This window comes from Carcharhinus amblyrhynchos, unplaced genomic scaffold, assembly GCF_965287045.1.
Source record: "Carcharhinus amblyrhynchos unplaced genomic scaffold, sCarAmb.v2.hapA scaffold_37, whole genome shotgun sequence".
NCBI classification, from domain to species: domain Eukaryota; kingdom Metazoa; phylum Chordata; class Chondrichthyes; order Carcharhiniformes; family Carcharhinidae; genus Carcharhinus; species Carcharhinus amblyrhynchos.
The window spans coordinates 6,377,132-6,392,379 of NW_027649778.1; the positions used below are offsets into that span (position 1 = coordinate 6,377,132).

General features: G+C 49.1%; 1 protein-coding gene across 1 annotated transcript; it reads left to right on the forward strand.

The window, feature by feature from the left end:
* The first annotated feature begins 1,779 nt into the window (after positions 1-1,779).
* On the forward strand, positions 1,780-13,772 carry LOC145362171 (potassium channel subfamily K member 13-like). Its single transcript, XM_080218221.1, has 2 exons — positions 1,780-2,119; positions 12,842-13,772. Exons 1-2 carry the CDS (start codon positions 1,780-1,782, stop codon positions 13,714-13,716), a joined length of 1,215 nt encoding a protein of 404 aa, XP_080074347.1. The 3' UTR covers positions 13,717-13,772.
* Positions 13,773-15,248: the final 1,476 nt, after the last annotated feature.

Here is a 15,248-nt window from a genome sequence, read left to right on the forward strand (position 1 = left end):
TAACACTACATTCTGCACTCTCTCCTTTCCTTCTCCCTTATGAGTCTCCCTTATGTACTCTATGAATGGTATGCATTGTCTGTATAGCGCTCAAGAAACAATACTTTTCACTGTATCCCAATACATGTAACAATAGTAAATCAAATTAAGTAACAGTAAACCTGTTCTGAACTGCATATCCAGTCCCACTGATTTCGATGGGGTTGGTGAACACTTTGAACTTCTACAAGCAGGGAAATAAAGGATAATGATAAGACTATTCTGGGTGGCACGGTGGTTAGCACCACTGCCTCACAGTGCCACGTACTCAGGTTCGATTCCTGGCTTGGGTCACTGTCTATGTGGAGCCTGCACATTCTTCCTGTGTCTGCGTGGGTTTCCTCCCACAGTCTGAAAGATGTGCTGGTTAGGCGCATCGTCCATGCTAAATTTTCCCTCAGTGTACCCGAACAGTGTGGCGACTGGGGGATTTTCACAGTAACTTCATTGCAGTGTTAATGTAAGCCTACATATGACACTAATAAATAAACTTTAATTTTAACCTTTGCATTGGACATGCAGCCTCTTCCCCGTGGCCATCAGACTTTTGAATGGACCTGCCTCGCATTAAATTGATCTTTCTCTACGCTCTAAGTATGGTTTTAGTTCGGTCAGGCAACATGGTCAGTGCAGGTTTGGAAAGCTGAGGTTCCTGTGCTGTAATTTTCTTTGTTCTTTGTAACACTACATTCTGCAGTCTCTCCTTTCCTATGAACGGTATGCTTTGTCTGTACAGCGCGCAAGAAACAATACTTTTCATTGTATGTTAATACGTGTGACAATAATAAATCAAATCAAATAAATTCTCCCTCAGTGTACCCGAACAGGTGCCAGAATGGGGTGAATGTTCTTTCTTAAACACATCAAATAATATAAAAGCAAAACACAGCAGAAACTGGACCTGAAATAAAGAGAAAATGCTGGAAAAACTCAGCAGGTTCTCAAGAAGGGTCACATCAGACTCAAAATGTTAACTATTTCTTTTGATTTATTATTGTCACATGTATTGGAATACAGTGAAAAATATTGCTTCCTGCAGACAAAGCATACTGTTCCGAGAGTGCATAGGGGAGAGGGCACTATACTCACCGGAATTCAGAAGAATGAGGGGAGACCTGAGACACGGGTTCGATTCCCGGCTTGGGGCACTGTCTGTGCGGAGTCTGCACGTCCTCCCCGTGTCTGCGTGGGTTTCCTGCGGGTGCTCCGGTGTCCTCTCACAGTCCGAAAGACGTGCGGGTTAGGTGGAGTGGCCATGCTAATTTCAGAAAGACATGCAAGTTAGTTGGATTGGCCGTGCTAAATTGCCCCCTTGGGGGGGGGACTAGCTAGTGGGGCTATGGGGGTTGGGCTTGGGTGGGATTGTACAGACTCAATGGGCCGAATGGCCTCTTTCTGCACTGTAGGGATTCTATGACTAGGGAATTTTCACAGTAACTTCATTGTGGTGTTAATGTAAGCCTTGTGTTTAATTATTAGTGTCACAAGTAAGGCTTACATTAACACTGCAATGAAGTTACTTGTCTCTTGCGACACTGATAAATGGAATAAATCCCTGAAACTCCAGTAGTTCTGATTCCTCCAGGGATGTGAGTTCCAGGTTTGTTGAGGTGGAACTGGGGAGTTTCTCTCTCCTGCCTTATTTGGAAGATGAGAGTCTGAAGAGCAGCCCTGGGTGGCCAGGGGCTGGCAGCTGGCACCAGGATCCATTCCTCTGGCCAGGCAGTGGTCAGTCCTGCCATGGCAGGCAGGCCAGTGGGCTGTAGTTGCCCCCTGCCTGGGCTGAACCAGGATAACGGGCGCTTCGCCCTGCTGGCTGCCCTCATCCTGCTCTACCTGCTGTGCGGGGCTGCCGTCTTCTCGGCCATCGAGCGGCCGCCCGAGGTGCGGGCACAGCGGGCATGGCACCTCCGCCTGGCCAACTTCACCCGCTGCCACAACATCAGCCGCCGGGAGCTGGGCGCCTTCCTGCGGGAGTACGAGGCTGCCAGTGTGGCTGGGATCCGGGCAGAGCCACTCCGACCCCGCTGGGACTTCCCCGGAGCTTTCTACTTTGTCGGCACAGTGGTGTCCACCATAGGTCAGTGTGTGAGGGTCTGTGTGTGTGTGTGTGTGCCTGTGAGGGTCTGTGTGTGTGTGTGTGTGTGTGAGGGTCTGTGTGTGTGTGTGTGTGCCTGTGAGGGTCTGTGTGTGTGTGTGTGTGTGTGAGGGTCTGTGTGTGTGTGTGTGTGCCTGTGAGGGTCTGTGTGTGTGTGTGTGTGTGTGAGGGTCTGTGTGTGTGTGTGTGTGTGTGCCTGTGAGGGTCTGTGTGTGTGTGTGTGTGTGTGTGTGCCTGTGAGGGTCTGTGTGTGTGTGTGTGTGTGTGCCTGTGAGGGTCTGTGTGTGTGTGAGGGTGTGTGTGTGAGGGTCTGTGTGTTTGTGTGTGTGCCTGTGAGGGTCTGTGTATGTGTGAGGGTCTGTGTGTGTGTGAGGGTGTGTGTGAGGGTCTGTGTGTGTGTGTGTGTGCCTGTGAGGGTCTGTGTGTGTGTGTGTGTGTGTGCCTGTGAGGGTCTGTGTGTGTGTGAGGGTGTGTGTGTGAGGGTCTGTGTGTTTGTGTGTGTGCCTGTGAGGGTCTGTGTATGTGTGAGGGTCTGTGTGTGTGTGAGGGTGTGTGTGAGGGTCTGTGTGTGTGTGTGTGTGCCTGTGAGGGTCTGTGTGTGTGTGAGGGTCTGTGTGTGAGGGTCTGTGTGTGTGTCTGTGTGTTTGTGTGTGAGTCTATATGTATGTGTGTGTGTGTGTGTATCTATGTCTGTCTCTGTGTGTGTCTGTGTGGAAACTACCTGAGAGATTCACAGACACACCTCAGCAACAGGGAACACAACTGTTTTCTCTCTCTGTTTCTCTCTGTCTTTGTTTCTGTTTTGTGTGTGTCTCTCTGTGTTTCTGTCTCTGTTGTCTCTCTCTCTCTGCATCTCTGCCTGTCCATCTGTCTGTTGTGTGTGTCTCTTTCTCTGTCTCTGACTCTCTCTCTCTTTGTGGCTATGTCTCTGTCTCTCTTTCTGTTTCTCTCTCTGTCTCTTCCTTTCTCTGTCTGCCTCTTTATCTCTCATTCTCTCTCATTGTTTCTCTGTCTGTTTCGCTGTCTCTGTTTCTATCTCTGTGTTTGTTTCTGTGTGTGTGTGTGTGTTGCTGTTTGTCTCTGTGTTTCACTCTCTCTGTATCTCTCTCTGTCTACTCCCTCTGCATCTCTCCATGTTGTATGGTTGTGTGTGTGTCTGTCTTGCTGTTTCTCCCCCTCTCTATCTCCCTCTGTCTTCCTTTCTCTCTCTGACTCTGTCCCTCTATATCTGTCTGTGTCTCTGACTCTCTCTCTCTGTCCATCTGTCTCTATATTTCTCTGTGTCTCTTTCTCTCTCTTTCTCTGTCCCTCTGTCTCTATACCTTTCTATGTCTCTGTCTCTCGCTCTCTCTCTCTGTCCCTCTGTCTCTATATCTCTATATGTCTGTCTGTCTGTCTCTCTCTCCCCCTCTGTCCCTCTGTCTCTATATCTGTCTGTGTCTCTGTTTCTCTCTCTTTCTGTGCCTGACTCTATCTCACTCTTTTTCCCTTTCTCTCTCCCTCTGTCTCTATATCTCCTTGTGTCTCTATATCTCTCTCTGTCCCTGTGTCTCTATATCTCTCTCTGTCCCTGTGTCTCTATATCTCTCTCTGTCCCTGTGTCTCTATATCTCTCTCTGTCCCTGTATCTCTATATCTCTCTCTCTCCCTCTGTCTCTATATCTCCCTGTGTCTCTAAATCTCCCTGTCCCTCTGTCTCTATATCTCTCTCTGTCCCTGTGTCTCTATATCTCTCTCTGTCCCTGGGTCTCTATATCTCTCTCTGTCCCTCTGTCTCTATATCTCCCTGTGTCTCTAAATCTCCCTGTCCCTCTGTCTCTATATCTCACTGTCTCCCCCTCCCTCTCTGTGTCTCTTGCTTGTTAACTAATTGTTTATACTTTCCCAGAAAAAAATAACTGGGGGAGTAAGGATACTGTTCCGAACTGGTCCTGTAAATTGTCAGGTAAATCACCAGTAAAAACTGGGAAGCAAGGATACTGATCCAGACTATCTGTTCATCCTGGGGATTGTCACATTTTACAGATACAATTGTGGCAGAGTTATCCGGGGATTCTGTTTGGTTCGAAATCATTTACAAACTTGAAGTAGTTGTTCCTTTTTTTAATGTCTGCTGAAACATGCCTGACAGATGTTTTTTCAAAAGTTCTGAACTGGAAGGATGTGATATAAAAACACACCTCCTGATTTCAGAATCTTATCGCTGCTTATTTCTCGAATTACTCTCATTTCGATCAAATTCGCCCAATATTCTTTTGTCTCCACTCCTTTAGTTTTCCTCTCTCTTTTCTTTCTCTCTTCCTGGTCTCTCCCCACTCTCCCCCTCCCAGCTCCTCCACACCCCCCCCCCCCAGACCCCCACACCCCACTCCCTGCTCCCCCACCCCACACCCCAATACTGGGAAGCAGGGTACTGGTCCAAACTGTTTTTCTTCCTTCTGGGTGCCCCTGACACATCATAGAATAGAATAGAAACCCTACAGCACAGAAAGAGACCATTCGGCCCATCGAGCCTGCGCCGACACGTCGCCCGCTACGCTTCCCCCTGCCATCCAGCACGGGCACGCCTCAAGAGTGTGGGGCGGGCTGGTCAGCAACGAGAGGCGTCACACCAAAGACTGACTACCTCCCCCAGCAGTATAAAGAAGGCAAGTGGCATGTTGACATTTATTGCGAGAGGTTTCGAGCAGGAGTGGGATGTGTTATACGGGGGGCCTTGGTGAGGCCCCACCTAGAGTATTGTGCGCAGTTTTGTCTCCTTTTCTGAGGAAGGATGTTCTTGTTCTCGAGGGAGTGCAGCGAGGGTTTCCCAGGCTGATTCCGGGGATGGTGGGACTGATGAATGAGGAGAGATTGACCAGGTTAGGATTGTTTTCACTGGAGTTCAGACAAATGAGGGGGGCAATCTTATAGAGACTTATAAAATTCTAACAGGACCAGACAGGGTAGATGCAGGGAGGATATTCCCAATGGTGGGGGAATCCAAAACCAGGGGGTCACAGTCTGAGGATTCAGGGAGAGAAAACAGCTACACAGATGGAAATCAGTAGCATGTGCCAATCCTGTATGGGCAACAGTGTGTCTGCTGGGGACGGCGCCCAGACAGGCCAATGGGGCTCAGGGCTGTAAGTTACCCACCATTGGTGCACAGTGTTTGGTGAGGCACAACTCTCTCCGCTCTACATACAGCTTTAGAAGCCATCGCCCTCCCTCGGTCGTCCCCTGGGCTGTGCAGTAGGGCACATTCGGGTTCAATCTAAGCTCTTTTAGCCAATCAACCTGGGGAGGCGGCCCATTCATGAGACATGGGCATCTCTGGTTGTGCCAGCACTTCTTGCCCATCGCTAGTTCCCCGAGGGCAGTTGAGAATCAATCACGTTGCTGTGGCTCTGGGCGGCCATTTAGGATGGAGGTGAGGTGACACTTCTTCACCCGGTGAGCCTGTGGAATTCATTATCACAGGAAATAGTTGATGCCAAAACATTGAATGTATCCAAGAGGCAGCTGGATATAGCACTCGGGGTGAATGGGATCAAAGGTTATGGGGAGAAAGCAGGATTAGGCTCTTGAGTTGGATGATCAGCCATGGTCGTAATGAATGGTGGAGCAGGCTCGAAGGGCCGAATGGCCTCCTTCTGACACTAAGGGGCAATTTAGCATGGCCAATCCACCTAACCCACACATCTTTGGACACTAAGCGGCAATTTAGCATGGCCAATCCCCCTAACCCGCACATTTTTGGACACTTGCCCCTTAGTGTCAGGTTAGAGGGATTAGTGGGTATAATATGTAGGGATATGGGGGTAGGGCCTGGGTAGGATTGTATTTGGGGCAGACTCGATGGGCCAAATGGCCTCTTTCTGCACTGTAGGGTTCTATGATCTATGACTAAGGGACAATTTAGCATGGCCAATCCACCTAACCCGCACATTTTTGGACACTAAGGGACGGGACAGTGCAGGATTAGCCACGATCTTATTGGGTGACTGGGCAGAAGGAAGGGGGTCTAATAGTCTATCGCTGCTGTCTCAGGGCAGAACAGGGAGATTGGGCGATTACGTGCGCGCAGGAAGGGGCAATGAGGATGGGGGCTGAGCCTTTCTCACAGAGTCCCTGACAATTTCAGTGTTACAAAACGGAACAGTGCTGCTCGATTCTTGGCCGTTGCTACACCTGGGAGTGCGTCCTGTACCAGGCTGGGCCCAGTAGGGCTGCCGACTGGGATTACTTGTATTCCTGGAGGTTCCATCACATGACTTGTCTCCCCCCCGACCCCCCCGACCCCCCCTCCAGCTATTAGTCGGCCAACACACCCACCCTTGTTACGCGTGGCCTCCCTAAACCAATCAGAAAGACTCATTACCCAATTGGGCAATGTTTAATGTCAGCCAATCAGCATTTTCCCCCCATTTTCAATATTTTTATATCCGGTAAAGAGAAATGTTCAAGGAAAATAATGATCTATTTTTAACATCCCGATGATTTGATTTGATTTATTATTGTCACATGTATTCGTACAGAACGAACAGTATTGTTTTTTGCGTGCTATACAGGCAAAGCATACTGTTCATAGAGAAGGAAAGGAGAGAGTGCAGAATGTAGTGTTACAGTCATAGCGAGGGTGTAGAGAAAGATCAGCTTAATGCGAGGCAGATCCGTTCAAAAGTCTGACAGCAGCAGGGAAGAAGCTGCTCTTGAGTTGGTTGGTACGTGACCTTAGACTTTTGTACCTTTTTCCCGATGGAAGAAGGTGGAAGAGAGAATGTCTGGGGTGCGTGGGGTCCTTAATTATTCTGGCTGCTTTTCCCCAAGGCAGCGGGAAGTGTAGACAGAGTCAATGCTCGGGAGGCTGGCTTGCGTGATGGATTGGGCTACGTTCACAACTTTTTGTAGCTTTCTGCGATCATCGATCATAGGATCCCTACAGTGCAGAAGGGGGCCATTTAGCCCAACAAGTCTGCACAATCCTACCCAGGCCTTATTCCCATAATCTCACATATTTATTCTGCCAAATCCGCTGACTCTAAGGGTAAATTTAGCACGGCCAATCCACCTAACCCGCACATCTTTGGACTGTGGGAGGAAACCGGAGCTCCTGGAGGAAACCCACGCAGACATGGGGAGAATGTGCAAACTCCACACAGAGAGTGAACCGATCGAGCCCATGTCCATGGCGCTGTGAGGCAGCAGTGCTAACCACTGTGCCCGGATCATGGATTTTTCTCCGGGGTGGCACTCGGTAATGTCCTGGAGATGGATTGTCGCTTCCTGGGGAGTCCAGGCCGGTCCTGGAGGGGTTGGTGACCCTGGTTGAACCTTGCTGTTAGCATCAGTAACACATCAGGCAGTGTTGTTACTACGAGTGGGCAATGGGGTAGGCTTTTTCCACTGGGCAGGGATAGCAGATAAACAAGGGAGGAAAGCAATTGTTTGATTTGTCACTTATCAGTGCCTCAGCTCTGTAACGGAAGTGAACCATTAATGATAGTCCTGTTGAGTTATTGCTTCAGCAGCCGCTCACTCTTTGCACAATACTATCAAATGCTGCTTTAGAAGCAGAAAGGGATGACAATGGGACACATTAGCAATGCCCAGCTACCACAATGAGAGACTTTCAAACAAATTGGCAGCTGGGGTGTTAAAGGAAAAGGTTATTTCAAACGTCATTAACTAATGTTTACACATACAAGTATCTTCAAACGGAAACCCAGCTATTAATGAGGTTAGAACAACAGCTTTTCCATCAGACTTTTGAATGGATCTACATAAGAACATAATAAGAAATAGGAGCAGGAGTAGGCCATCTAGCCCTTCGAGCCTGCCCCGCCATTCAATAAGATCATGGCTGATCTGAAGTGGATCAGTTCTACTTTCCCGCTTTCTCCCCATAACCCTTAATTCCCTTGTTTATCATGAAGTTGATCTAAAGGATCGCCGAGGTCATCTGTGCACAGATCCACAAGAGATGGGCGAGATCCTAAATGAATATTTCTCATCAGTATTTAATGTTGAGAAAAGCATGGGTGTTAGAGAATTTGGGGAAATAAATAGTGATGTCTTGAGGAGTGTACGTATTTCAGAGGAGGTGCTGGAAATGCAACTGTCTAAATGCTTTTTAAAAGACAAAATTGTACCCGCCTCTACTACTACCTCTGGCAGCTTGTTCCAGACACTCATCACTCTCTGTGTGAAAAAATTGCCCCTCTGGACCCTTTTGTATCTCTCCCCTTAAACCTCTGCCCTCTAGGTTTAGACTCCCCCATCTTTGGGAAAAGATATTGACTATCTAGCTGATCTGTGCCCCTTATTGTTTTATAGACCTCTATAAGATCACCCCTAAACCTCTTACGCTCCAGGGAAAAGAAATCTCAGTCTATCCAACCTCTCCTTATAACTCAATCCATCAAGTCCTGGTAGCATCCTAGTAAATCTTTTCTGCACTCTTTCTAGTTTAATAATATCCTTTCTGTAATAGGATGACCAGAACTGCACACAGTGAGAATGTGGGTTGACAGCGTTGATACTCCTGTACATGTGACAATAATAAATCAAATCAAATCAAAACAACACCACATTCTGCACTCTCTCCTTTCCTTCTCCCCTATGTACTCTGTGAGTGGTATGCTTTGTCTGTATAGTGCGCAAGAAACAACGCTGTTCACTGTATCCCAATACATTTGACAATAATAAATCAAATCAAATCAGATCAAGAATAGGCAACTATGACAAATGGAGTTTAATTTAGACAAATGCGAGGTGATGCATTTTGGTGGATCGAATTGGGGCAGGACTTATTCAGTTAATGGTATGGCACTGGGGAGAGTTATGGAACAAAGAGATCTAGGGGTACATGTTCATAGCTCCTTGAGAGTGGAGTCACAGGTGGACAGAGTGGTGAAGAAGGCATTCAGCATGCTTGGTTTCATCGGTCAGAACATTGAATACAGGAGTTGGGACGTCTTGTTGAAGTTGTACAAGACATTGTTAAGGCCACACTTGGAATACTGTGCAATTCTGGTCACCCTATTATAGAAAGGATATTATTAAACTAGAAAGAGTGCAGAAAAGATTTACTAGGATGCTACCCGGACTTGATGGATTGAGTTATAAGGAGAGGCTGGATAGACTGGAACTTTTTTTTCTGGAGTGTAGGAAGCTGAGGGGTGATCTTATAGAGGTCTATAAAATAATGAGGGGCACAGATCAGCTAAATAGTCAATATTTTTTTCCCAAAGGTAGGGGAGTCTAAAACTAGATGGAATAAGTTTAAGGTGAGAGGGAAGAGATACAAAAGTGTCCAGAGGTGCAATTTTTTCACACAGAGAATGGTGAGTGTCTGGAACAAGCTGCCAGAGGCAGTAGTCGAGGTGGGTACAATTTTGTCTTTTAAAAAGCATTTAGATAGTTACATGGGTAAGATGGGTATAGGGGGATATGGGCCAAATGTGGGCAATTGGGGTTAGCTTAGGGGTTTTAAAAAGAAGGGCAGCATGGACAAGCTGGGCCGAAGGGCCTGTTTCCATGCTGTAAACTCTATGACTACATGACTCTATCTGTCAGGGATTTCATTAAGAATACACCTTTTCCAACCTGCGACTATGAACCTCTTTTATTTCAAAGAGAGTACAAGAATAGAGAATTCTTATGAAAACTCTGCAAAGCTAGTTAGACTATATCTGAAACATTGCGTAAAATACTGGTCCCCTTATCTTAAAAGGGTTAGAGTGACATTGGAGGCAATCCAAAGGAGATTCACCCGGCGAATTACTGGGATGAGAGGTTTGTCTTGTCAAGAGGGAGTGGATAGCCTGGGTCCGTATTCCTGGGAGTGAGGGGTGACCTTATTCAAACATACAAGATCCTGATGGGGGCTCATCAGGATAGATGGTGAGATGTTTTCACTAGTGAGTGAAACAAGGGGGACACAGCTACAAGATAAAGAGCCAACCATCTGAAACTGAGACGTGTAGAAGTCTCTTCTCGCAGAATCTCTGGACTCCTCTGCACCAAAGGGTGGTGGAGGCTGGATTGTTAGAGGTATTTAAAGTGGAGATGGATAAATACTTGATAGATCGAGGAATAGAGGGGTAGGTGGAAATGGCACAGAAAATGAACTGAGGCCAACATAGATCAGTCATGAATGGTGGGGCAGGCTCGAAGGGCCTATTCCTGCTTTTTTTTCCCTCTGTGTTCCTATGATCCCAGGTATGGAGGGATTTTCTTATGAGGAGAGGCTGAGTAGGTTGGGGCCTGCACTCATTGGAGTTTAGAAGAACGAGGGGCGACCTTATTGAGACATATCGGAGTCTCAGTTGACAAGTTAGATGCTGAGAGGCTGTTTCCTCTTGTGGGAGAGTCTGGGACCAGAGGGGGGAATCGCAGAGTGAGGGGGTCGCCCATTGGAGGCAGAGATGAGGAGGAATTCCTTCTCTCTGAGGGGAGTGAAGTTGTGGAACTCTTTCCTACAGAGGCTGGGTCACTGAGTCTGTTCAAGGCGGAGACAGACAGACCAGTGAGGGAATCGAGGGGTTAAGGTGGGAAAGTGGAGTTGAGGATTATCACATCAGATCAGTCATGATCTCATTGAATGGGGGAAGAGACTCAATGGGCCGAATGGCCTAATAATGCTCCTGGGTTTTGTCCTAAACTCTCACTGTTTACCCAGCATGCTTTGCTCGCTGGCCTAGATTGGCTTCTGGACCCGCAAGTCTTCAAACTTACAGATCCATCCCCGGCTTTGCCCCCTCTGTAACCTCCTCCAGCCTCCTGAACGTACACACAAATGTACACATGTATGAAATGAAATGTATGTCCAAACCTGTGCAGGTTAGGAATGGTATGCTGTTCAAATAATAATAATTCCCCAATCGTTAACCAAATAAAATTTAGTCATTCAGTAAATTACAACCAGGTTTTGTCTCTTCCAGAATATTCTGGGCCTTCTCTGTTGATTCTTCTGTCTGGAACTTCTTTCGTCTTTGGTACAAAGAACAGTACAGGCCCTTCGGCAGCGCCCCCCCACCCCCATCCCCCAAGTCTGCACCGATCATGTTGTCCTATCTAGACCTGTATCCCTCTATTCCCTGGCTGTTCGTGTGTCTATCCAGATACATCTTAAATGTCGCTAACATATCTGCCTCACCACCTCACTTAGCCGAGCATTCCAGGCCGCCACCACCCTCTATGTGAAAAACTGAATTCCCAATTCTAAGACCTCTGCGCTTCTCCAATTTCTAACCTCTTGTACATGCCCTGAGTTTATTCATTAAAAATCAGCTAGTCCTCCAAAATGTGAGTATTGAACTCGCTGGCAATTACGTGATGTTCTCATTGCTAACGAGTCAGCATCAACAACTCCATCATGTTGGTCATTCCCTCAACTACCTAGGCCTAAGCTCTGGAACTCCCTCCCTAAACCTCTCCACCAATTGTCTCTCCATTTTAAGACTCTCCATAAAATCTACCTCTTTAACCTTGTTCTTCTGTCCCATGTCAAACTCTTTAGTGGTAATGTCACTGAACTAGAGAACCAAGCTTGGGTCACTGTCTGTGCAGAGTCCGCATGTTCTCCCCGTGTCTGCGTGGGTTCCCTCCGGTTTCCTCCCACACTCCAAAGATGTGCAGATTAGGGGGATTGGCCATGCTAAATTGTCCCTTAGTGTCCAAAGATGCACAGATTTGGTGGATTGGCCGTGCTAAATTGCCCCTTAGTGTCCAAAGATGTGCGGGTTAGGTGGATTGGCCATGCTAAATTGCCCCTTAGTGTCCAAAGATGTGCAGGTTAGGTGGATTGGCCATGCTAAATTGCCCTTTAGTATCCAAAGATGTGCAGGTTAGGTGGATTGGCCATGCTAAATTGCCCCTTAGTGTCCAAAGATGTGCAGGTTAGGGGGATTGGCCATGCTAAATTGCCCCTTAGTGTCCAAAGATGTGCAGGTTAGGTGGATTGGCCATGCTAAATTGCCCCTTAGTGTCCAAAGATGTGCAGGTTAGGTGGATTGGCCATGCTAAATTGCCCTTTAGTATCCAAAGATGTGCAGGTTAGGTGGATTGGCCATGCTAAATTGCCCCTTAGTGTCCAAAGATGTGCAGGTTAGGGGGATTGGCCATGCTAAATTGCCCCTTAGTGTCCAAAGATGTGCAGGTTAGGTGGATTGGCCATGCTAAATTGCCCTTTAGTATCCAAAGATGTGCAGGTTAGGTGGATTGGCCATGCTAAATTGCCCCTTAGTGTCCAAAGATGTGCAGGTTAGGTGGATTGGCCATGCTAAATTGCCCCTTAGTGTCCAAAGATGTGCAGGTTAACTAAACATGCACAATGTAAACTGAAGCGGACTTTCTATTGCAAATTTCGCACATCTTTGGACACTAAGGGGCAATTTAGCACGGCCAATCCTCCTAACTTGAAGACCTTTGGGAGGAAACTGGAGCACCTGGAGGAAACCCATGAAGACACGGGGAGAATGTGCAGATTTAACACAGACAGTGACCTCGATGCCGCCATCTCCCTCATTAACTGTATTTAAATTCCCCGGTGATTAAGGCCTGTCTGTGTGTTACACCCCTCCTCTGGCAATCTCTTTGATTGGGAGTCTGATTTGGTGATTGTTGCCTCTGAGGGAGGGGGTGGGGGGAGGGAGCTGATGGGACTTTGGTGATGCTTTGCGCTGACTGCCCCCCCCCCCCCGTTTGATTTGCCCGCAGGGTTCGGGATGGCCACGCCGGTCACCGTCGGAGGCCGGATCTTCCTGATATTCTACGGCCTGGTGGGCTGCGCCGCCACCATCCTGTTCTTCAACCTGTTCCTGGAGAGGACCATCACGCTGCTGGCCTACGTCCTGCGCTGGTTCCACCGACGCAAGGTGCGGCCGAGCGCGACGGCGCGACTGCCGGAGCGGGGGAGCTCCGGCCGCTCGGGGGAGGCGGACAGCCTGGACGACTGGAAGCCCTCAGTCTACTACGTCATGCTGATCCTGGGGTTGGCGTCGTTGGTGGTCTCTTGCTGTGCCTCGGCCATGTACTCGCCCGTCGAGGACTGGTCCTACGCCGAGTCCCTGTACTTCTGCTTCGTGGCGTTCAGCACCATTGGCTTTGGCGACCTGGTGAGCAGCCAGAGGGCGGCCTACGCCAACCAGAGCCTGTACCGGGCTGGCAACTTTCTACTCATCCTGATGGGCGTCTGCTGCCTCTACTCGCTCTTCAACGTCTCTTCCATTGTCATCAAGCAGTTCCTCAACTGGATCCTGGAGAGGATGGAGTGCCGGCGTTGCCGTTGGTGCCGGAAGGGGCGGCCGCACTGGAACGCTGTCCACCCGGCCAAGAGCCGGCGGCACGAGGTCTCCGTGGAGACGGTGTACGACAGCGAGACTGACGGGCGGCGGATGTCGGGGGAGATGATTTCCGTGAAGGATTTCCTGGCCTCCAACAAGGTGTCCCTGGCCATCATGCAGAAGCAGCTCTCGGAGACGGCCAACGGGGGGCCCAGGCAAAGCCACTCCCGGTGCCACGGTTTCTCCGGGGGCGTGGGGGCCTTGGCGATCATGAACAACAGGCTGGCGGAGACCAGCGTGGACAGGTAGCCTCCCGGGCGAGGGAGCTCGATCGCGGTAAAACGCCTCCGGTCAAGGATGTGGCTGGCACAGCGCCCAGGATTTGGCCGCTCTCTCTCGGCGCCGAGGTCACACCTCGGCGATCCGGTCACTCCGAGTTTGCCTCCGCCAGCTGGGCAGAAGGGGCAGGCAAATGTGCCCGGGGGGGGGGGCCTACACGGCTGAGTGAAGCCTAACTCCTTGAGTGTTCATCCTATCAGACCTACTGGGTGGCACAGTGGGTAGCACGGCTGCCTCACACTACGAGGGGCCCGGGTTCGATTTTGGCATTGGGTGACTCTGAGTTTGCACATTCTCCCCATGTCTGCGTGGGTTTCCTCCGGGTGCTCCGGTTTCCTCCCGCAGTCCAAAAATGCGCAGGTTAGATGGATGGGCCATGCCGAATTACCCCTTGGTAAAGTCCAACCGTGGACCACCTTCCGGTCTCTTCCTGCGGTGATCTCCCAGCCGTGGACCCCCCGCCACATGACAGGGGTCACAATGGTGGGGGAGGCCTGGCACTGGAGAGGAGTGGGGCGGGGGGGTGGGTGATGGTGGGCCATCTCCTGATGGTGCCAACAGCAATAAGACAACAACTGGCATCTATACGGTGCCCCTTCACGCAGTCACAACACCCCAGGGCCCTCCGCAGGGATGGTGTGAGGCGAGACTGGACGATGTAAGGTGTTTGTTAGACTGGCGACCAAGGGAACGGTGAACAAGGAGCATCTTGATGGAGGGAATTACAAAACTTAGAAGCGAGGAAGGTGAGGGGATGAAGGGATGGAAATTGAGGATGTGTAAGAGGCCAAAAATGGACCAATGTATGGCAGAGACAGAAGCAAACAATGTGGGGGTTCACTGGGAACGACTTGAGGTAGACAGGGAGATGGTTCAGGCAGGATCTGGTCAACTTGGAAACACTGTGTGAAATATATACGCACAACTGTAAAATGGACCAACATTCTTACTGCTGTAAATAATAAAATAACTCATCTATTCAAAAATGACATTATCATCTTTAGTGACTGAAACTTCTACCTTTATTACCCAGAGGGATATCTTCCCACAAAAGGGTTTGATGAGGGTTTGGAATTTTCACACTGCGAGTGTTCATCGTATCAGAGTGACTGGGTGGCACAGTGGCACTGTGGGTAGCATGGCTGCCTCACTATGAGGGGCCCGGGTTCGATTTTGGTCTTGGGTGGCTCTCTGTGTGGACATTCTCCCCGTACCTGCGTGGGCTTCCTCCGGGTGCTCCAGTTACCTCGCACAGTCCAAAAATGTGCAGGTTAGGTGGATTGGCCTTGCCAAATTAACCCTTAGTGTCCAAAGATGTGCAGGTTAGGTGGATTGGTCATGCTAAATTGTCCTTAGTGTCCAAAGATGTGCAGGTTAGGTGGATTGGCCATGCTAAATTGTCCTTAGTGTCCAAAGATGTGCAGGTTAGGTGGATTGGCCATGCTAAATTGTCCCTTACTGTCCAAAGATGTACAGGTTAGGTGGATTGGCCATGCTAAATT

Excerpts from the sequence above, each read along its gene's own strand:
- LOC145362171 (XM_080218221.1), top strand. The coding sequence starts at position 1,780 with ATGGCAGGCAGGCCAGTGGGCTGTAGTTGCCCCCTGCCTGGGCTGAAC. Across the intron at positions 2,120-12,841 it reads CACAGTGGTGTCCACCATAG|GGTTCGGGATGGCCACGCCG; the intron begins GTCAGTGTGTGA and ends ATTTGCCCGCAG.